The following is a 24,487-nucleotide window of genomic DNA, read 5'->3' as shown; positions in this document are numbered from 1 at the left end:
AGCCTTTCAAACAAGACAAGAACCATCACATTAACATCTCCCTGTTTGTTTTCACTGTGAAGACAAGAGGAGTCCAGTCAGTCATAGACGAGGATGATGATCATACATCCACTTCAATACTAATATTAAATATGGGATTTATTAAAAAAAAAAAAAAAAAAAAAAGTAAGATGCAATACTCCTTTAAACTCAAAATCAAATGTGTGTGAAAACTAAACTGACTGGATTGACTGCATTTCACTATTATATGTTTCTAACGATTGAAATCACAATATTAAAGTGAAAAAAAATATGCCTGGAAGTTTTAATCTCCATCCATCCATCCATCCATCCATCCATCCATCCATTATCTATACCTACATATCTATATCCTGAACAGGGTCACAGGCTGGAGCCTATCCCAGCTCACTTTGGGCGAAGGCAGGGTTCACCCTGTACAGGTCGCCAGTCTATCACAGGACCAGTTTTAATCTCACATAATGTAATTAAACATATTAAAACAATGTAATCTAAAATAAGATATATCTAAAATATAAAGACACATACGGAGAGTCATTAAGAACCTAGACTTGGAAGATGTTTTGTGCTTTATTGAACAATGATACATCATATTAAATAAGATTAGATCACATTTACATAAAGCATGATGTCCACTGATGAGCTTTCCTGATCATGTGTTTGCGCAACAGCTTTGGTATGGCACCACGCGTGGAGCAGCAGAACAGGTTGGATGACCAGCAAGAATACGCCGGCTTTGGGTTTAACAGGGAGATAAGAAGGAGGCGAGGAAAGTGGATGACTTTGTTACTCCGCCCGAAAATGTGGTGGGAGGGTGCTGAAATGAAATGTATGAGTGCAGTGGCAAGTTGGGACGCGTCTTTGGAGATACGAAGTGGAGGAGAGGACTTCATGTTTTCATCTTTTCCGAAAAGGAGATCCACAGACTTGTCGGCTGGTTTTCCTGTCTCCTGTTAGTCAGCGGAGGAGCGTCAGTGGGTTAGTTGGGCTCATCGGGCTAGACTGCCGTCCATCCAATGTGCGTAAAGGGGCTCTATTTCTTCACCGTCCTGTCTGGACTCGCAGCTTCAGGTGAGCGGGTAATCTGAGTGAAACGGTTTGGGCTGCTGTTCAACACTTTGTGTGGTTTATCTACGTTTTCTTATGTTCTGAATTGTGATATTTAAAAAAAAAAAGAAAAAGAAAAAAAGACAAGATTCTTTTGACTGTTGCATGTTAAGCCTCATTCTTCAACAATGAAAAACCAAGAGGCCTACGTTTTAATTCTACACTCTAAACTAGTCTATATATCTGCGTGTAACCTTGCGTCTTGGTTTCCCAAAAGTTGACATAGTGGGACATTCCAGGGGGGATCTGAAGACATAACAGGATGACCATTAAGAGACACTCCCAATAATCGAGTTTCAAAGTAAAAGAGGAACCCCCTGATTGTCTGGACATTCGTGAAAGCTCCGCGGGGACCCTTTATCCTCCCCCTCAGATCGCTGTCGTGCGTCACGGGGAAGTGGAGAACTTGGAACAGTGACACTGGCTGGGTCACTGCCGAATTCCTGTAAACGCCATAAACTAACCACATGTGGGGGGGCACTTCTGACGAAATAATAACTTTACAGTAGCTATAGTTGCCAGCATCAAAATCCCGGCTGCATTGTGTTTTGGGTTTTTGCAGCCTCCTTTCCTGCCTATTAATGTGCATCCGTGCTTACGTTCACAGAGACTCTGAAGCGGCCCGCTGGACGCAGATAAGTCCACCAGCTTCCCGTTCAGGGGGGGTCCAGGATATGTAATTGTGATCATCTTATCAGATGAAAACAAACAGTAATAGATGATGTCCATTTATTATAGCTGCTCACACTTAATGCTCTAATAGCACGACTAATGGAACATATTTTAATATCATGAATTGGCATTTGAATGGCAATTCATTCAGAAGATGCCAGGTTGCTTAACCTTGAAGTAATCTCTGTCCATCCCAGTTAAGTGGATTATATTGATTGAGCATGTCCATCCACTTGAGAAGTACCATGCAGGCATCCAGTGTAGTGGCAAGCTGCTTATGTTTACAACGAGCATGTGCCTGCAGATCAGTCATAACAGAGTCGAAAGCTGACAGACAGAGCAGGAGGATGACTAAATATACTGCCTGGATATAGAGGGACAAATAGTCAAATAATAGCAGTGGGTGAAGAAGAGCATGTTGGAACGGATTACCGCTCAGCAGCATCTCAGTTCTCATGTCTGTTATGCTGTAATCACTTCCATTGCCTTTGGCTTTACTGCACTGGCAAAATGGCAAGGCATGATGAAGCAAGCCAGCACATACACACACACACACACCTCATTTTCATGAGACTTCTATGGCAGAAAATTGCCATCATGTGTGCAAAATAAATTGATGTGTCTTTCTCACCCACCCTTGCTCCCATCAGATAGACATACCCATTAAAACAGTTCAAAACCAACACATTTACCCATCAGCCCGCCACTTTTCTGGATGGCACTGATCAAGCATCAAAGACATTTCGCTTTCACTTGCAGACTTGCTGCCTATTTTTAAGGAGATATGATAGAACAAACAGAATAATCTCCTCCTGCTCTAAACGTAATTGTGGTGTTGTGGTAGTGCAAATCCATCAATGCTCTCAAAGATAAATTAACTGCTCATTTGTGTATTGTGTAAGTGTGTTTTGGAAGGATTTTTTTTTTTCTAAATAGTTTACACAAACCGTTTTCTGCCAGCTGCCTGATCAAAATGTAAATTTATAAAATAAAAAAATTTAAACCATGGCTGAATTTACCAGGTATGGGTTCCGCTGGGCAAAGATTAGTTGTGGCCCCCCGATCAGGCCCCTCCCGTCCTTGTGCTTTGGTAACCTATTGCTCCCACGTTCCCATCCAGCACAGTACACAAAGCCTCAAAATTAATCAGTGCTCTTGCGATTGAAAAATAATAGCTCCAAGTTTTTGTCAGATTGTGGCAAACTAATTTAGCTTTATTTAGAAATAGGCATTATGCAAGCAATAAAGGTTTTGAAACTAGATTTTAATACACGATGTCTTTGCAACAGGGCTACATGATTAGAAAAATAATTAGCAATTATTCAGAAGATCATATCTGATTGACACTTGATATGGGGCTTTTGGAGCACCGAGTTTTCTCTGAGGTACTCCTGCCACAGCTTTTCAATAAAGTCAAATTTCATAAATACACAAACTAGAATTACTGTCTAGCTGTTGTTTGTCTCCGCTAACCACTCAAGTTGTAATTTATATGCATATCTGTCCCAACTCATACATACCTTGCTGCAAAGAACTAGATGAACTCCCTGTGGTAGTGTCACCAATTTATTAGTATCTGTTATAAAGGTGAAATATGGTCACCATCTCCCCTTCTGCCACCCTATTTGGGTGTTGAATAATAGACCCAAAAGAATAATAATCAATTTATCTTATTAGATATTAGAATTGTTGATTTATGGCCACAAACAAGGTTTTGTGAGGTCACAGTTACCTTTGAATTTTAATTAGTTCATCCTTGAGTCCAAGTAAATGTCAGTGCCAAATTTTAAGAAATTTCCTCAAGGCATTCCTGAGGTTATTATTGCATTCACAACAACAGGACTGACGGATAGAACGATTGTGAGGTCATATTGCCCTTAACCTTTGACCTTTAATTACCAAAATCTTGAATGTTAATGTTTGTGCCAAATTTGAAGATTTTCCTTTCTGAAATACAGTGTTCACAAGAATGGGAAAGATGTGAGGTCACAGTGATAATGACCTCTGACCTTTGACCACCAGAATCAAATCCATTTACCCCTTAGTCCAAGTGAACATTTCTGATAAATTTGAAGAGATTACTTGAAGGCGCTCTTGAGATATCGCATTCACAATGGGAAACCAATGTGAACTCAGAGTGGTCTTGACCTTTAAACTTTGAACACCAAGCAGTGGTGGTAAGCAGTCATCTTACAGTGGCCAGACTTCCTTTATAAATTGACAGTTTGTAAGAAAATGTCACAGTAAACATAGAATCTCCAGGCTCTTCTGTACTGGAAGTCTTCATACAAATGTTATGAAAATGTATGTATTTAGATTGTATTTTTTATCTGTGTCTGACTACTTAGATTCTAAAGCCTCAAAACAATAACTGTGACTAATTATAAAAAGAACAGACTAAAAACAAACCCTCGATTCGTTTTTACAACTTTGACCAGATTAGTCTCATCTCTTCAGCAGGCAGCAGACTAAAAGTATTTTTCAAACATTTGCTTCATCCTCTTGTTGACAATGAATGTGTCCTCTTTGTTTCTGTGCTTTACTTTAATTCCTCCTGACGTTTTCTTCCTCAACCAGAAGTATGAAATGTTCACTGGCTGACGTGTGCCAACCTGTCCTGACTTACAGGTTTAGCACTCACACTTGTGAACAAATGGCTGCTGTTGATGCAGCATACCAGGCGCTAGCACCGCTTGTTTAGGCTTCAGTTTAATTCCTTTGGGCTTGCTGTAAAAGAGCAGCTTCTTGTATCTGTTTACTGGAATAAAACAGTTATCGCTCTGGCCCTGCGTCTCTGATCACTCCACAACAATAGGTCAATGTAACAAAGCACGGCTGTGGTTTCTGACCTGCCGTGCTGTGTTGACACACCTAGGAGGAAGCCTGGCCTTTGTGTTGGATTGATGAGATTGCCTGTGGGTGTGTTGAGTTGACAATGACAAGTTCATATGCAAGGACACACCAATCCCAACACAAAGGGTTTACAGGAGCATCTGTGAAGTGTTTGAGGATGGCGGCGAGGCGCTCCCCATGTGGTGTTTAAATCACAAGCCTGTGCTCTGCTCCAAATGTAAACAGGGATTTGAAATTCATTTATCATGGAGCAGGAAGTATTTGTGTGTGAGTCTGCATATATGTGAGGCTGTTTGCATAGTCACTTTTCACATGGTCTCTGTCGGCTGGTGACTTGCTCTCAAAACTATTTAGAGTTACGGTAAACAAGTATATCTACAAGTTCCAGAAGTAAGATCAACAAAACCTCTGGTAGGTTTACAGCATGTGGCATAACTCACCAGTTTCCTCAGAATATCAGCAATTGCTATTGGTATTAGTTGAATAGTTGGGGATTGAATGTAGAGCACTTTTTATCCAGATGACTGGTGTGGCTGGTATTTAACTTTATGGAATGTACAATAAGTACTTTACACAATGTACATAACTTGTATTTGTAAATGACTTGTTCTAACAAAGTTGTGACAGAGGGCTTACGGGCGCATCTGTGTCATATTTAATTCAAACCATGATCTTTTTCTAAACCTAACCACATGGTTTTTGGTGCCTAAACCAAAGCGGCTTATAGTGCAATACCAATCAGGACCACTGGGGGCTGGCTCCAGAAAGTCTTTGGCTCCATAGTCTCCCATTCAACTTATCTCATGAAATACAAAGGCAATCATTTTTGCCAAGTCATAATGGTGTCATTTGCTATATTCACTCTTTCTGGTTAGTTTTCTGGCAAACTATCTGAAAATAATTCCGTAATTAGATATAAGTTCTCAAAGTGGTAGGTTTTGGGACGTGTCTGTTTGATTGACAGGCCTGTGGTGCAATCAGGCTTCTGCTATAGGTGGACAGGCGTAATGTCCTGGGGTTGCCAGTCAAATTAACTGCTTGATCCTCCCCAGCTCGTCTAGATATGGTTACTTCTGGCTGCAAAAAACCAAGATGGCTTCAAAACATCAGTTCATAAACTAACGGGTGACGTCATAGAAGGTCGGCCTAGACACCTTACTGTTAATGCATGACACGGACACGGTGTCCTCTTATGGACTGACGGGTTTATTACTGGATTTTGAGAATTCCTGACACTTTTAGCTTATTGCATGGGTTGATCTTCAAAAAGCTAGACCGTTCAATATTCAAGTCTTTTTTTCAGACCCTGCCTGCCCGCACCTGTCAAACTTCTCCCCAAGATTGAAACAGATATTTCAAGTAGAAAGGACATATAGTTAACGGATTTAATATAATCTGTTAGACAGCTATGCACCAAGCCACTATAAGCCACTGGTTCATGGTAGACTAACAAAATCTCTGAGTGTATAGCACTGAGCAGTTGTATCTTTAATTGCAAATTAATTCAACAGTTTATCTCAGAGGAAGATTTGGTTTGTTTCCAGAACAAATTCTAAAACTGTTTTCATTGAGTATTGACAAGTAAACCAGTCCTCCTTTGTAAAACTGGCACGTGCCCCTTTAAGGTGGAAAGCAAAGAGCAGAGGTCTGTACCTCTTGCACAGTGTTGCTTCTGATCTCTGTTGTCTGTATATTATCATTGACTCATTAATTCATCTGCTCAGGGAGCAGAGGTGTAAATCATAGTGGGACTGACTTCACCGTGACTCATACCACCGCCGCACACAAAAGATCCACGTCTGTCTAGCTTTCATAGTAAATGTGTGAAACTAAGGCTGTCTTTTGAGGGTTGAATTGTGTGTCGAGCAGAAGCCTGTGGGCTGTGGGTGAGCTGGATCGAAGCGTATACTCTTCGAACAACCCCCCCGCCCCCCCTCAGGAGTTTGTAATCCCAAGGAGAAGTTGTTGAGTCAGCCGCGTGGTGGGACTGGAAGAGGTTTGATGGATTAAACTCTTATCCCCGCTCACCCACTTCACGTTTCCTCTGGACACCGTCGCCTGATGAATTACAATTAGCCTGCAGGAAGCAGGAGGAGGGGAAAAGAAGGAGAGGAAGAAAATTTTCAAAAACAGATTGATGCTTGATCTCTGTTTGGACTGACCTTTCGAGTCCATTCAGACACGTTAGTTCGATACAGGTCATACAGCTCTATGGAGTAAACTAAACGGAGGAAAGAGAATAGGAAATGCTGCGTCAAAACAGCAGTTTCTGACATTTTTATAGAAATACATTTTTCTTCCTTTTTTATAAATAAGGCTCATAAACAATCCCTTAAATAAAATCTGGAAAATCGTATTGATTTGCTCCAAACATAGGGTATCTGGTATGTCTCTGGTATTGATGTATTTGATACCTGAGCTGTACTCTCAGTTATTGGTGGGGAAAATGGACAGATTCTAACAATAGATTAACGAAAACAGCGCCACCTGCAGAGCATCAAACTCCTACACAAGAGCTTTTCCATTCACAACATGGCCAAAAGTGCATAAATCTCTCCATTCATTCGATTTTAGGCCTCAAAAAGCAGTATTTTTGGGGAGCATGTCTCTTTGATTGACAGGCCTGTGGTGCAGTCAGGTTTGTGCTATAGGTGAGCGGTTGTAGTGTCTTCGTGTTCCCAGTGAGATCGAGTCAGATTCACTGCTCGCTTCTCCCCAGGCTTGTCCAAATATGGTCATTTTGGCTGCAAAATAATTACAAACCAACCTGGTGACGTCACGGTTGGTTGCTGCTTGGTTGGAACCAAGCTGGAAACAGGAGACAACTTCCCTCAATGTGATCAGAGTGTAACACCATGTCAGTATATGATCATTGAAGACTTGGGCTATAATTCCTCAAAATTTTCTGGCGTTCCTAAAACTTTTTGTTTTGCGTCATCTAGCTCTAACACAGCTGCCATCAATGCCAACTCCCATTTTTTACAAAAAGGCTTGAGTTCAACATCATCATGCATAGCCACCCCCACTGGTCGACGATTGGTTCCCCCTGCAGAGTGATGGAGCGAACCTTCATCTGAACAGGGTTTCTAGACCATAGCCAAAGCAAAGACTGAAGCTGTGAGCAACAGTTGAGCGAAAGCAGGCTAAAATATGACACCTACCTTTGATATATCTCATTCCTAAACCATCATTACAGCTTCAACAGTATCCATTGTTCTGTGAAAGATGTTCGAACCAGGCTGTTTGTGGCTTCATTCAGAACACAGCATTAAGGAGCTTTGGCACCTGATGTTAGTCAATAATTCCTAGCATAAAGCTTTTACACCTATTGATTTAAGGTCAAGTTCTTTCACCCCAAACTCAGTGAAGTTTCTTTTACAGCCTGGCCTTGTGTGTGGTCTGAAACAAGATAAAGAGTTCTCTAAACCATTGCCACAAAGCTGTAAGCACACTATAACCTAAAATATTATTCTATGCTGCAGCAATAACAAGTGAACACATACCTTTGGCCATGTAGTCCACTTGCTTGTTTTGGCACAGTTTCATGTTTATGACTGAGTAAGAACGGAAACATGTAGAGAGCAAAATGTACAGATCAGAACTTTACACACTTTTGTCTATTTCAGTGGTTCCCTCCCATTACACCTCTCAACACTCCCCCCTCTCCCTCAACTGTGTGTCCTCCTCCTCTGTGAACACATTGTTACTTGAACCTGCTTTTCCCAGCCCTTGGTCCAGCTCCTCATGAAAGACAAGTCTTGTTAAAAAAACAGAGAAAACTACCCTGGGCTTGTGAAAGCCTTTCCAAAGAAGAGAGGAGGCTCTTTGTAATCCACTGAGCTCTTTGTGTGTTTGGTCCCATCCTAAGTGTTTCCTCCAAAACCGGCGCAACTGAATCAGGTTTCCTCCGGTGGTGGGCCCTTTGTTTCTCAACCATAATGAAGAGAGGAAAGGCACAAACACACACCGTCTAGGAAATAATGTAATGAAACCAATTTCCTGATTCGGAAAGTTGTGCCAGCTGCTTGATTTCTCTAGCAGTCTCTTAAAATCCAAGAGTACTTCACATCCTCTTTGCAAATAAGACCAGGCACACTTCAGCGCACACTGTAAAAAGAAACACCTCTTAAGCAGTGGCTGATAAGTGTGGGATCCCTATGATATCTTCAGATGGCAGATGTTATCATACTTTTTTTTTTTTTTTTTTTTTTTTTTTTACTAAAAACACCTCTGTTCCTTTCTTTACTCATAAATCTACATATTTATAAGTAACTGCGTCAACAAGCCCTGAAGCTCAGGAGCAGGCGACATGGAAACACGAGCTGCTTGTTCTGTTTTTTTGGTAGATATTCAGAGAAAATATTTAGAATACCTGATAATGTTTGCGGAGCAGTTATGACAAGAGTTCAATATACCGTGCCTCCCTGCAGTGTGAAACCCACCCAGAAATGGCCTGAAAACATCTTTAAAATGCTGGCGTCTGCCAGAGGGTTTCTGTTAGTTAGCAGAGATTCTGTGACGTGTGGTCAGAAAGGTCAGTGAAAGAAGAGGGAAGGTAAGTCATTAGTTTTTGGTGCAGGACATGCTGTACATAAGAGGATTTTCAGCCTCGGCAGAGCACTATCAGAGTGCATTGTTTTACTCGGTGATAAGAAATAGGGTCTAATGTAGCAGCCGTTCACAATATAGAGCTGACGTGAAACTCAGACTTCTGGTTTCAGTTCCAGAAGTAAGAAATCCTCATTCACTGACATTTTCAAGTATGTTAATAAGTAAAAATCCAGCCTCAGAACAGAACTTTTTTCTACTGATGTCATGTTTCCCGCCTCACATTAACAATAGTTTTTTTATTCTGTATTTAGTATTCATGTGTTTTGGCATTCTTAAGCAACCCGTGAGAACCCAATCCAGCAATCATTTCATTAGTCTTTCTGAAAATATTAAGCAAATTACAAGACAAATTGACATCCACTACTACAGCAGTTGGCATATAAAATGAACTTTTAAACCATTATAATCTGCATATGTGCTTGCTTTCAAACATGTAGCAACATTTAATAGGTATATAGGACAGCTGCAGCAGGATAAACATGATACTACATGTGCAAAGTGTGTACTATACATAGCTACCTATCTGCCAATGTGAGACTAAAGACACTGTCAGGCATCTATAGATGTTGTGTTTTGCAGTTTAAAACCTGTCTGCCCTCTTTGACACTGGGTGAAATATTATATGGGCAGTTCGCAAACCACGAGATATTTTCTCTGCTTCTTTTACACAGCCTTGGGATGACCGCCAAGCTAAGCAAACCTAATCACACTCGAGTGGGCTTGGTTTGATTATTTTACAGTAGATGAAAGTATTTGCCCTCTTCAGCTTGGACCAGTGCAGTTTGTACCGAGTCGTGTTGACAGGTAGAATGAAGTGCATTAAAGGTTCAGCAAGTTCATTTTATTGTGATATATTGGACATATTGATAGATATTATGGACTAAAGCCAACACCAGTACACCTAATGGAGCTTGTGTGTGTGTGTGTGTGTGTGTGTGTGTGTGTGTGTGTGTGTGTGTGTGTGGCAGTGTGTGGACTTGTGCCAACAGAGAGCCCCCTGAGATATGCCTAACCTTACACACACACACCCCCACACACCCACACCCACCCACACCCACACCCACACCCACACACACACCCACACCCACACCCACACACACCCACACACACACACACACACACACACACACACACACACACACACACACACACACACACACACACACACACACACACACACACACACACACACACAATGTGAGCGCATGCACACAACAGTGGGAGGTAATATTTTATGACCTAGTCTTGATGCTATATCTGTGCACGAATAGAAACATCTGGAGTTCACATTGACAGAAATATGCACAATCACGCACATAAGCACGTTCTCCAGAAGTTTCTGTTAGATAAGATGTTGAGGTGAAATCCCATGTGGGAAAAGCTGTTCATTTTTGCTCCAGCAGTTTCAAGTTAAGGCAATCATGCAGCCAAGTGTCAGCAGCACAGTCTAATTAGGGACCGAGCACCGATGGTGCGAAAGCCCCATTGTTTTTCAAGGAATTCTTACGTAAAGTGATTTTCCTTTTTGGAGGCTTTATCATATTCAAAATCTCATGAACGTGGATACACATTTGTCTCCCGGCGAAAAATTTCGTATTCTAGTGGAGTCGCGAGTGGGCGTGGCTCGAGAGCGCCCCCTAAAGAGATGCCCCGGCGGCCACATTTACCGAAATTCACGAAACCCGGTGGACAGGTGTATCACATCTGGACGCACACAAAAGTTACATCGCACCGTTACGTCAACTCGGCAGGAAGTCCACCATTTTGAATTTAGTTGACATTTTGGGCGATTCTGACACGTTGTACTTTGTCGAACTCCTCCGAGGGATTTTGTCGCACCGACTTGAATTTAGTTTCTATGGATAGAAAACATGTTTGAGATTAAATCTTATCAAAAGAATTCGTTTTCGTCGATGTGTGTGCTGTAAAGAGGCGGCCATTTTGAGGGCCTCGCCATGAAACTACGAGTTGCTTTAAATCTTACGTACATGGACCGACCTTCTCCAAACATCAAGTCGGGTCACAATAACCTAAACATGTAGTCGATGATATATTGAAACTTTCGTTCGACTTTGTCAATGGGCGTCGCCGTGACGATGCGGCAAAGTTTGATGTCTCGCCGTGACACAGGAAGTTGATGTTTAAGGTCAAAGGATGCTTGAGACCTCACGAAACGTGTCGCATACATCCGGCGTGGTGAGACGATACATCTGATGTGTTTTGCGGGTGGGCGTGGCCAAACGGCTCGCCAGGTGCAGCTCCGGCACCTAGTTTCACCTACGTGCACCAAATTTGTTGGACTTGTGTATCTCACCGAGATGTGCCAACAAGTGTCTCGGCATCGTGAATTTGTTTTCGTCGAACGGTGCGACCGTGTCGTGGCGGCTATTTTGAGCGTCTCGCCGTGAACCTGCAACTGACTGTAACTTTGACGTACATATCCCGATCTTCCTCAAACGTTACGTCTTCGACAGCAGTCCCGCCCTGAAGACACCTGATAGTAATATTCCGTCACAGTCGTAGCGCCCCCTGCTGGAGACAGGAAACGAGACAAAAATAGCAACTTTTAAGCGGGGATATGCTGCACATCGGGGAGACGGCTTCGGGGAGGCGGCGCGCAGAGTGCGAGGGCCCGTTGTCACTGCTTGCAGTTTTAATTTTGTCTTTATAATTACCAGTGAAGAGTGTAATAGATCTCCTTCAGACGTTTTGCAGTATTTAATAACCTTAATGAGTAAAATATGTGGTTGGGATCAAATCTGAATGTAGACTCAAATGCAATTAGGAATAAACATGGCCAAACTAACTAACACATGAATATGTTTTTTGCTCTCTCAATTAGATGAAAAGTGGAGTTTTTGAATGACACCAAAAATGAACCCTTCTTCTGCAAGTGCCGGCAAAATAAATTATTAAATATATAAAAGAAAATGAATAAATAAATAAAAATGACAGCATGCCAGACTCCACAATTAGGATAAATGCATATATTTTTCTGCACTCTGGCTATGCCCTAATCTGTAGACTACATAACTCCAATTTAATAAACTGTGAAAGCTCTCTATCTGTGTCTCTGGATGCTGGGTGTGGTCATCACTGGCTGGGCAGGATGTTCATAGATAAACAAGTCAGCCACTCAGACCGGACAGAAAGACATGCTGGGGCAGAAGAATGGCCGTACAAACAAGAAAACAAACAAACAGTATTATCTTATCTTGCCCTTACAGACTGCAATTATGTAGAAGAATACAATTTCCATCATCTTCTAGCTCCATCCATACACTCAGACATCTACTCAATCACACTGCTCTAGTTCATCACTTGAGCTCAGTCTCTCATTTCTGCTTATTTATCTGTCATGTCGTCTTCTAATTTAGTAAAATTGCTCTCTTTTAATGTCTTCATGTAATGGCACGCATCCTCCTTGCCAATTAGTGCCTACTAATGGCCGATTAAACAGCGATCGTGTACTTTTAGCCGCGGGGACAAATTAGTGATTGAGGCACTGTACGTAGCCCTAACAGCACAGTCATTCTGCTAATATAGATTCTGCCTTCAAAAAGGCCTAATTAACCTTAATTCTTAATCAGCTCAGCTTGCGTCAAAGGATGGCGTAGTTGAAAGCGTTTCACTTTTTTGTTGTTCAAAGGAGATTAGCGACGCTTGTTTAAATTCATGTAGTGTAAATAGACTTGGTTAAGGGTAGAAATGTGAAATGAGGTGTTATGGCCTGTAGGACCTGCTTCCTCTCCTGATACTTGAAGCACGATGAATAATTTCAGCACAAGCTTTTGAGCAATTTGGTAGAGGAGGATCAGCAGTGCACTGTTTTGCTCTGTTAATCTCCCATGTACATGATAATCTCTACAATGAATCGGTAGAAATAGAGGCATTTAACTGGATGCTGACTTCTGAGTGGCCTTTGTCTTTACAGTGATTTTCCCCTTTTCCTCTTTGTGTAAAGACGACAGGCTGCAGGCTCTGCTATTGGATCTATGAGGTTTTACTACAGTGCTGCTTTGGGCTGAAGGCTAAAGTGACCATGGTAACATGCACATAATGACAATGTGCATGTATAATGTTTACAATGCTAATAATAATGCTCATCATCTTAGTTTGCGTATGTTAATATTTGCTCATTAGCCCTAAATACATATTGCAGCGAGTAAAGCTGAGGCTGATGGGAATGTCATTAGTTTTGCAGGTATTTTGTTTTAAACTTTATTAAACAAATCAAATTATTGACTAAATGAAGAATTAAAGGATCATAAAAGTAGTTTCAGTTCAAGGGAAATATGAATATCTGCACCAAATTTTGTCACCATACATCTGTAGGTGTCAAGACATTTCATTTAGTATCATTGTGGCAGTACATGTAAGGTGTCTAGGATTCATTATCAGGGAACAGGAGGGCCATAATTGCACATTATGTCAAAGAAATCCAGCCAGCAGTTGATAAAATATTTCAGTCTGGACCACAGATGGAACTGAAAAGTGAAAACAATGCAAAAGTGCCTTAAAGTGCAATATCACTAAAAGGCCACTAGGGGCTGGCTTCAAAACACGTCTGGCTCCAATAGACTTCTATTTAAAAAGCATCAACTTTTCTCATGAAATAAAATGTCATTAGATTGTTTCCACAAGTCCTTGTGGTGTCATTAGCTAAAGTCACTCCTTCTAATCAGTGTTCTGGTGGTCCTTCTGAAAATAATCCCATAATGAATTAGATACGAGGTCTCAAAGAGAGGTATGTTTGGGTGCATGCCTGGTTTGATTGACATGCCTGGGGGTAGTCAGGTTTCTGGTATAGGTGGGTGGCCGTAGTGTCCTTCAGGTCTCAGTTAGATCCACCCTGAGCACGTCCAAATATTGTCACTTCTGGCTCCAAAAAACAATATGGCGATGGCTAAAATAACTCCAGGCTTAACAAACAAATGTGTGGGTTGCCGCCTGGTCCAAAGTGAACCTGTTTACCAACTGATATCACTATAAGCTGCGATGCTAGCATGGCTAAAAACAGGAAACCATATATTTCTTGTCCAAAATGAGACACTGTAAATTTTGTGAGACATGCAACTTTATATAAAGTAGCTTGTTCTCCCTCTGTTGCTCCATTTCCTCTCTTTCTCTTGGTCAGCCGTCAACATGGAAGATGGTTCAGGAGACCTTTCTCTTGTGGCTCATCTGCCAGGATTTAAGATGCTCACTCACACACACACATACACACCTGCAGCCGAGCCAGGGAGAGACGCATTACTGTCTGTACTGATACAGCCAGCACTGATACTATCTGCCTAATGAATATCCTAGACGCAGGCAGTTTAATCCACTAACTTCAGTGTCGCCACACACTCAGACAGGTAGAGGAAGAAGCGAGAGAAAGACAGAGCAGAGGAGGCTTGTTCCCTTTGAACTCTGTCCAACGGAGCAGCATTGTTCAACTCGCAAAGATGGACATTTTCTTGCAGTGTTTCCTCCGCCTGTATCTCTCTCCTCCCAGGTTTCATCGAGCTCATTTAAAACACATTAGGCTGTGAGAGCGCTGTCAGGGCGATGAGAGAGGAGCACGTCTGTTTAATGCTGCGAGGGGGGCCGTCTGGTTGCCCCGCTCTCTCATCCCAGCCCACAGGAAACTCTCTCCAGCCTGATAAGGAACAGAACATGCTGCCCAAGGAGCCAAACCCCTGCTGACATTTTCCCAGCCAGCTGCTGCCCTAATGCTCACTGTGATTACAATTCAGGGGTGGTGATATGGCTCAATTTGCCGTTTGGCCTGCATTTTTCTTATCGCAACGTTGGCAACCCCACCTCAAGTTAGTTAACCTACATTTGAAATTGAAGAATAGAGCTAAATCCACTGTTTCAGAATGGAAAATCTTGATGTGATGTTTTCAATATCCATCTTAGAGTGCTATATAACTACTGTGCAATTTTTATTAGTAATCAACAGATAGAGGTGACCTTTTTCACGACTAATGCCAATGTAGCAATACAAAACATTGTCTCTTGTCTAAAACCTGGAATTACATACACACTCAGGTGCTCTTTCGAGCCACAGATGGCTCCTCTGTGGGACTGAAGTGTCTCTGATAGTCGGAGCTTTCATCAAGTGTTTGGCTTGTTCTGCAGAGTACTCATATGGAGTGCGCTGATGAGTACAGGACAAGTTTTGGCTACCCTGAGCTCACTGCGGCTGCTAGCTCTGCAGACAGATGTCTGCTGGGTGCCTTGGCATCGATTTTAATAAGACTAGACATGCCTCCCGATATTATTAGAATATATAGAGCCCTCTCTATAAATAACCCAGGTGACTTTGCCTCGAGCCCCCGCACATAAACTTCCACAGAGACTTAGACTCACACACTTGTACTCAGTGGGCTGCTTTATAGTACAGTTGGATCTGCCTCGATAAGGAAGACTGTGATCTCCAGGAGAGGGAGAAGTGATTAGCGGGTACCTACATGCGATGATGACAGGAAGAAAGTCAGCATTGAACACGTCTCTTCCTGGGTCTGTGGATGCTTGTGTGTGTGTGTGTGTGTGTGTGTGTGTGTGTGTGTGTGTGTGTGTGTGTGTGTGTGTGTGTGTGTGTGTGTGTGTGTGTGTGTGTGTGTGTGTGTGTGTGTGTGTGTGTGTGTGTGTGTGTGTAACAGCTCTAACTCCATTCCAGGGAGCTCCATCCATCATTATATAGAAGAGGCAAATTGTTGCCAATATCCCTCTCCACTCTTCCAGTCCATTCACTTTACATCTAATAAGTCTACTGTACTCTAAAGATTGATATAGTCTATATGTGTAATATACAGCAGCCTCTCAGTTTCAGCCTCGCCTCAGCTGCAGTGGTGCAGCCAAAGTGGGCATTTATCATAAAGTGTCACAGATTTGACCCACTGATCTGAAATCAGTTGGACTTCCAGGACATAATAAAGCAGATTATTGAGTGACGTTCATTGACTGATCGCAGGTCAGATCGGTAATCTCACAATTTTAGCATTTAGCCCAGTGTGTAAGATTTTAGAATGTAATATAAGCTACTGCATGTATCTAATACAGTTATAGTGACAGCTTACAGTGAGTGACGGCAACACTGTGTAGGCAGAGGTAGGGTCCCTGGGTACACTGCATGTACTTTACTGATGAGGATGAATTCATACTGCGTCAGTTGGGTTGTATTTTTGCATTTGCCTTTCTGCGTTTCTCTCACTAACCATTGCTGTATGCATGTATTGATTGGGCTCTGTATGCCCTGCATTCTGCCTCTGAAGGGAACTCATTTGCCAACACCTGATGCTTGCATGTTGCAGGCGTGCTGCAGGTCAGCGGGATACGTATATCCACATCTGGGGACATGGAGGCGGTCAACGGGACAGATGCTCGCCTGAAGTGCTCATTCCAGAGTTCGTTTCCCATCAACCCCAACGACGTCACCATCTCCTGGACCTTCAGACCCCTTTCAGCAGGCCGAGAGGAGTCGGTGAGTGCATGCCTGCCTGTGTGTGTTTCAAAAGAGAGTGAGATCGAACCTCTCGCATTATGTCAGGGAGCATCCACCCCCTCATCGAACTGAGAGAGAATTCGGTGAGTCATCAGGCTCCCTACGGAGCAACCAAGACAGCCCTTTGTGTGTGTATGTGTGCGTATGCATATTGAGAATAGACAGAATAAGAAGCAGCAGGTCTGGGTAAGTCTGGGCTTAAATATTTCTGTCTCTGCTGGAATAAAATATCTTCCTTTCCCAGCAGCATCAGCAGCAGCAGCATCAGTTTGGTACCTTTCAGTCTGTGACAATCCAGTCAATCAGTGCCGTTGTTGCTCCAACCAAATCTACCCATCCAATTCCTCTTGTAGGTGTTCCATTACCAGCAGCGACCGTATCCTCCTCTAGAGGGCATCTTCAGGAAGCGCATCATTTGGGCTGGTGATGTCTTGGGCCGTGACGCCTCCATCATAATTCGACAGGTCAAGTTCACCTACAACGGCACTTACGTCTGCCAGGTGAAGAATCCGCCCGATGTCCACGGCACAGTTGGAGAGATTCGACTCCGCGTCGTCACCACAGGTCAGCAGATTGATTTTCAGACAAAATATTCCTTCATTTCTATTCTGAGTATTTCTAAATGAAGCAAACGACAACTTAGTTAAATGTCAGAGAAAATGCTCGGTTGAATTCAGATGGAGCAGATGATTCCTTGACTTCAATTTTGAACAAGTATAATGTGATATGAATTATAGTACGGGGACATTTAATGATTTTTTTTTTTTTTTTTTTTACAAATGTTCCAGACATATTAAACTTTGAAAAATCTTCACGATTAAATTTGCGACTCCTTCTTTCCTTATACTGTAAGACATCTCCTTTCTATATTTCACTTTCTTATGCAAACATACAGTACTTACACATACAATAACATGTCAATAAGATGAGATATGGCAATGCTAGCGACTGTGAGATAAATTCTAGTCAGAATACAAACATGCTGATGTTTAATATGTAAAGCAAATTCAGTTTTGTAGTTTAGAGTGGTAGCATGAAGAAATAAAATGTAAAGCTGAGACTGATGGGAATATTATTAGTTTTCTCAGGGATATGTTGTATACTAAAGTATTGAACAAACTCAAAACGGTGGTGCTTGGGGAAAAGTCTGAGTGAGGATCTCCAGTGATTGCAGTTCATCCGGAAAGGGCGTACAAATGTTTGTACCAAATTTCATGACAATTCATCCGATTGTTGCCAATATATGTCACGCAAAACCACAAATGTGAACTTCATTGTGGCACCAAATCGACCCAGTAAATTTTGTGAAATTTTGGATGAGTGGAAAATTTTACTTGTTGGTGGCATTAAAGGTAAATGTACAACAAAGAAAGGGCATCTAATTGTTGTTAAAATATTTGAGTCTTGACCAAAGTTGTGTCTCAACCCTGCCATCCATAGAGCCTCTCTGCTAGCATGGCTAAAAATATGCTTTTATATTTCAACCCAGTATCAGGCCAAAGTGCGTAATACACCAGTCAGACCACTCAGCGATACTGTCTTAGTGTCACATTTACTGTATATTCGCCGAGGCGTGAAAAGTAAGGTGCCTTAGATTTAAGCGCAAGAAAACCCTTATGTAAAAGTACATTTTAATTAACATATGTTACACCCGTTAAAAACTTTACAAATTTATCTAACTTACTTACCTTACTTTAAAGAAATCCACGTTGACTTAAATGCTTTTGTACTTTGGCACACGACATCCTTCTTTGATTGTGGCCATACATGCCTTGAGTTTTTTACCCATAGGCGGGGCAAAACCTGAAACTGACACGGTAGCCTCTACTGAAGGTGTGACACACATTGGCGTGATACCGGGCTGTAGATTAGCAACAGCTTGCAGGAGACAAATATGACAAATACTCTGAGCGCACTTTTGTCTTCCTGTGTTCCAGCCTCTTTCTCCGAACTACTCGTTCTGGCGTTTGCCATCGGAGGGGCCATCGCGGCTGTCGTCATCCTCCTCATCATCATCATGTCCTGCAGGAGGTGCAAGAGGAGGAGACAGGGACAGCTGGAAGGGAACGAGGAGGCTCCCCGTAAAGAGAGAAAAGACCCCACTGTGTGGTAAGGCCAAGAGAAGGACAAAGGGAGAGGAGGAGGGGATAGAGAGAGGAGCAGAAGAATCACAACACCTTCTCTCTCGTTCTCCGTCTGACTCTGGGGATCATGGCATGTGGTGCGCCTCCTTGGGGCCCGGGGCTCTTTTCTCTGCTGGACGCTTCACTTTCTTCCTTCTCTCTCCAACCGCTGTCTTTGGATCCCAGACTTGACTTGAACCAGTAATGGGCAGCTGTCATTATGCAGAAAAACATGGAGAATGTGCCTTTGCCTTTTTTTTTTTTTTTTTTTTTTGAAGGCTAGAGATGATAATGTTTAGCCACACTGCTGCGTAGCTTCTGTGATATCACCGTGTGCCTTTCATTTCTCGAGAGAAACAACTGTTGTATCAGGACATATTTTCCTGTTTAGCTAAATGGGCTTCCAAACACATTTCCTGTTTAGAGTTAATGTTTTGATGATGTAGAAGTAGAACAATGGTGTATTCCTGCTGTTTACTTCCCTAATAATACATTTCAAACCCCAACATGCCAATGCAGTACGAGACACATGTTTTGATATATTATTTCAACAAACAGCAGAAACAGTAAAACAATGAATGAGCAGTTTCTAAGCTTCTATTGATTTTTTTTTTTTTAATCACCCCATGACCCCAAACAAAACTTGTATCAACCCTCATTTCAATGGTTGTGTAAGTCAGTTGTCTGATCTGATTTACTGTTTCATCTGAATCTGCAGGAGAACACTGGCTTACATTCTTGTTTTGTTTCACTTCTGAAGTTATATTGCTGTATTGAACTGAGATTCTCTGTTGTTATGAGACTGGTTTTGGGACTGTTGCAGAAGTAATCAAAGGGCTATCAAATAATCAAACCCTGATCATAAGCATTTGTTGGAAACAGACAATTTATATTGTCCTTTTTGTAAGATTTTTTTTTTACCAACACAAACAGGTGCAATATCAGTGCATCTTTTTTTTTTTAATAGATTGCTATTATTTTTACAAAATACAATTTCTAATGTCTTATTGTCTGTTTCAAACAAAGAACTAATCTGTAAAAAAAAAAAAAAAAAGAAACAAATCTCTTTCCCGGGACTTCTTTGCTTCTATCTGGGTTTTTCAGATCTGACTAAAAGGTTGCCATAAAACAGTGTTGTGATAACTCACTGTATGTGTCAGACTTTAAAAGCCACGCCTCTGAAGGAAATGCTGACAACTTTTATTTTTGCTGTCATTTTGGTTGATTGTATTTATTCAGACTTCAAACTGAATCTCTCACTGAAAAACTTGGTGAAGGAAGGAAATCATTTCCCCCCCCCGATCAGATGCAGATGAGTAAACAGAGATTTTGATCCAACCTTTGCTCTCATCTTGGGAAAGTTGAACCTGTCTAATGCTTTGTCCCAGCTGCTGTTTGTGTCCGCTGGTCTTTGTCCTTGCCTCATTTTGTGTGACTTATGCACACGAGTGTACATCCATTATTCATGAATGTGTCATGCTTGAATGCATATCCCTGTGTGTATGTTGGTCTTACCTCCCCCTGGTGGATGTCTGCCTGTCCCCTGTGTGTGTGTGTGTGTGTGTGTGTGTGTGTGTGTGTGTGTGTGTGTGTGTGTGTGTGTGTGTGTGTGTGTGTGTGTGTGCGTGTGCGTGTGCGTGTGCGTGTGTGTGTGTGCGCGTGCGCGTGTGCGTGTGTGTGTGTGTGTCTGTGTCTGTGTGCATGTTCCAGCCATCCATCGAAGGCCATCCACCTCTACCTATCAGAGACATCCATAGAGGTCGACAGTTCAGACGGCATGATCTCAGAGGCCAGCACCAAAGACCCGAGCTCCTCAGAGGAAGAGGGCCCGAGCTCAGATGACGAAGACGATGGCGACGACTCCGACTGAGGAGGTGGGGACAGAGCAGAGAGACAGAAAAACGCTAATGTGAAGCCACCCAGGAAGCTCGCTGCAGGGATACCGGGATGGCACCCATGGATCCCACAATTCAGTCGAGCGGAGGCTCGATGAAGAAAGAGCTGCTGCTGTGATGAAAACCAACACAATGTTCAAGAATGTGAGCAAAACCTGAAAGTTTGAAAGTTTCCCAAACAAGGACAAAGAGATTAGAGCGATGAAGAGCAAGGCTTTGAAATTGGATCAAAAGTACATTGGCGTGTATGTAGACAGTAAGTGAATAAGGTGTTTGCTGCCGTGATGAGCCATTTATTTGTGAGGCTGCCTACAACTTTTGCAAATGATTTTCTTGTTGACTTAATGGACAATATTGGGCAGAATTTGTAGGATAATCTTTCGTACAGTTGTTGGTTTACGGTCATAAGTGTCGGTCTTGTATTTCGGTAAGTTACTGTATCCACACCATCATGATACCTGACAGTCTCAGAGCACATGCTAGTTTTACCATCCACCTGTAGGCCGACATGCTTTACAATGTGCCACATTCGTTAGATTACATTGATAAAAAAAAATAAAAAAAATCACCAATGTGATGTTGCTGTCATAAAGTCTGAAGGCCAAATAGTTGATCGGTGAGCGAGCGACTGCATGCACGCACCTGCCCTGAAATATTGCGTGGGAACACGCAGTCAGATCTGAAAACCCTTTGATTGCAAAATGTCCTTCGGAGGCTGCTTTCTCTCCAGGCGCCTGCTGTGAAAGCATCACCAATACTAACAAATGATTGCAATAACTGTCTTTCATCATTGCATGACAGATTTTTTTCCCCGTGGAGCAATATGTTTATAGATTGTTTGTGTTTTTCTAGTTTTGTTTTTATCCTGAAACATTTTATCATGTTTAAACGTGTCACCGTATGTATTTGTTCTCGAGCTTTTACATATAAAAGGTTTTTCTAATAAAAAAAAAAATGCCTTTAAATCTTTACCACATTGTCTTACCACACAGAGTTGATGTGAATATACAGGCATCACACATAACATGGCATAATTTGATCAAACTTATCTATTATGTAAGAGAGCAATCTTGTTATTCAGCATTTATTATGTATCATTATCCTTAATGCACTACCTCCAGTTGTGTGTTTATGGTGTGTCTGTCTGCAGAGCTCGTCACTTATTTACCTGTGAGCATTACTGCAGTGAGACGTTGTCTAATTCGTTGCAGGTCCATTATGCTGAGTCCTGCCTCTGTCACTTCAGTTTGTTTGCTGAATGCTGATTGTTCATGGCTACGAATATGTTACTCTGTATATTTGTGTGTGTACGTGTGTGTTTGTGAGCCTATTTGTGTGCATTGATCAAAGTCTGCTCCTCTGGGTGTAGCTTTAGTTACTGACTGACAGACCTTCAGTGTGTGTATGTATGTGTGTGTGTGTGTGTGGGGGGGGGGGGGGGGGGGGGTCAAAGGAGGGCTGACACTAAACACTAAAAAGAGCGACAGAGGGGGGATTGAGGGGTGGTGGTGGTAGACACGGAGCCGGTCTATTTATTCGAGCTAATAATAACATTTTGCTGAAGAGAAAGGCCACTAACTTAGAAAACAATAATTAAGTCTCCTGAGAATCTTGTTTGTATCATTAAGCTTATTTCTTGTGGCACTTGGATATTGGCATCCAAATAGTTCATCCACTTCAGTAATCAACTGGGGATGTGAAAAAGAACATATTCTTATATGCTTATTATTATTGTTGTTATTATTATTATTATTATAAGAAATTGTTTGTTTATGTCAATATTTAGAAACAATGTCACTTTCAGTTTTTTAAAACACTGAAGTTTTCTACAGCCATGTTCAACAACCATTAATTATAGAAAAAAACAAACATGCCATTTTCTCCAGTGACTACATCCAAATAGATCATAATGCAATGCAGCACAGAGAACACTTTGCAGACGAAGTAAATTGTATGATTCTCTTTTTTTTTCTCTCAACTGGTCCAAGTCTTATATCACCACTGCTATCAGTCTCTCCATCCAAACAAACAGAAACACAGCTGCATGCAACAAGTTTATGGGCACAAGGAGGGAAAGAATATTGAATACAGGAATGATATTAAAGCTCCCCTCAACTCGAAAATAGTTTTTTCTTCTGGTTTCTACAGTCGAATGTTTCAGCTTCACTGTGCAGAAGGATGTGTGTACAGAGTTGTGTCGATTTTCAGAGTCATCTGCTGAAAGAGGAAAGTTTCTCTGTACTTACTGCCAATCTGATTTCAACGGGTGGGCCTATGAGCATGATTTGTGATGTCACATAGTCTGGTGGCCAATCCTGGTCCTTACACAACTGTGATGAGGTAACTTGAAACATCCAGTGCAGATAAATTGAGAATGGACTCGACAGTGAAGTATGAAACATCTCGTGTCCAACAGATAAACTTTTAAATTAAAGATACGTGCATTTTTATAGATTGTGGAATTTTTGTTGAGTGACAAGGAGTAGATGTGATAAGATAATATTTGTTTGTAGAAAAATCCTGTGAGACATATACAGTATATATTTGCCATGTCTTGAGGAGATCTATAAACCGCAAGCTATTTTTCCCAGTTCCTCCTGATGATAAAAAACAACACATTGAATGCGAACGAAGAGACTGATTTCTGCGTATCTACCTTTTGTGTATCTGTCTGTCTTACTCTTAACTCACAGCTAATGTGAAGGAAACTGGGAGGACAGACAACCATTCCTTGTCCATGACTCAGGTAACAAGCCATTCTCTATCACAATATGTTCTTTATTGCAACACAAATGGAATATTACTCAAAGGAACACACGAATGTGGGCTTTGTTAAATAAGAAAACAAATATAACTCCATCTCTCTTACTTGCATGCCTCCTTCTCATTTCACTCTGCATTCCACACCTCAGGGTGGGTTGTACCTGGCACAGTATTGTGGAGAGACTAAATTCCTTTGCACATGCTTAGACACACTTGTGGGTGCACACACAAAAACATGTGCTTTGGCATGACAAGTTGCAGACAGAGAACATAAAGCTGCAACTGTCCACACACATGTATTCACACAACCTGCTTATTAATGCATTCATTCTAAAGGTTGTGAGTCAGGTTTATTCTCATGACATCAGAAGGATCTCCTTTTGAGTAAAGCTGCTCTTTTTGTTTGTGACAGCCCTGAGAAAACTATCTGCATGTTAAAATACATGAAGTGTGTTGGAGTGAAGCTGATACAACTTTTCATCGACTATTCAGTGCGTATAAACTGATGAAAAGAGCGCAGGACTCTCACGTTTTTGGGAGACGGATAATGGTCACATACACCGTCTGGCCCCAACAATTTAAATCACCTTTATTCGTCCCCTCCAGTGTTGACAGCAGAAGAACAGGTCTCTTGTTGACCAGAGTCGCCACAGAGCCAGCAAAGGGGAGAGACCTTTATTGTGACTGAGAAGATTTCAGCTGAAACTGAGACCACACTACTGTAACCAGACAGAGAGCCCTTGTATTCACACACACACACAAAACACAATATAAGGGTGTGTGACCATACCCAGGTAAGCAGCATAAAACTGTGCTCAAGCAGATTATAAAAAAATAGTTAACACAATATGGCCCTTTGGAAAGTGAAGGTTGTAAATGCTCCCTGGTAAGGTGAGTCCTGTAACTCAGCATCTATTCAAAAAGGGAAGCTCCACCCCTGCCTCAGTGTG

The 24,487-nt window shown here is 41.8% G+C and overlaps 1 protein-coding gene across 1 annotated transcript; it reads left to right on the top strand.

Annotated features, from left to right (window-relative positions):
• The first annotated feature begins 806 nt into the window (after positions 1–806).
• LOC138197082 (myelin protein zero-like protein 2) lies at positions 807–21,733 on the top strand. The gene is made up of 5 exons (XM_069147565.1): positions 807–1,089; positions 16,566–16,735; positions 17,110–17,320; positions 18,694–18,865; positions 20,590–21,733. The coding sequence occupies exons 1-5, from the start codon at positions 1,035–1,037 to the stop codon at positions 20,747–20,749; spliced, it is 768 nt and encodes a 255-aa protein (XP_069003666.1). The 5' UTR covers positions 807–1,034; the 3' UTR covers positions 20,750–21,733.
• The last annotated feature ends 2,754 nt before the right edge of the window (positions 21,734–24,487 follow it).

Source organism: Embiotoca jacksoni, unplaced genomic scaffold (genome assembly GCF_022577435.1).
Source record: "Embiotoca jacksoni isolate LCO1_2020_lvr unplaced genomic scaffold, fEmbJac1.0.p SCAF_14, whole genome shotgun sequence".
NCBI classification, from domain to species: domain Eukaryota; kingdom Metazoa; phylum Chordata; class Actinopteri; family Embiotocidae; genus Embiotoca; species Embiotoca jacksoni.
This window is presented reverse-complemented; position numbering and strand designations above follow the sequence as displayed.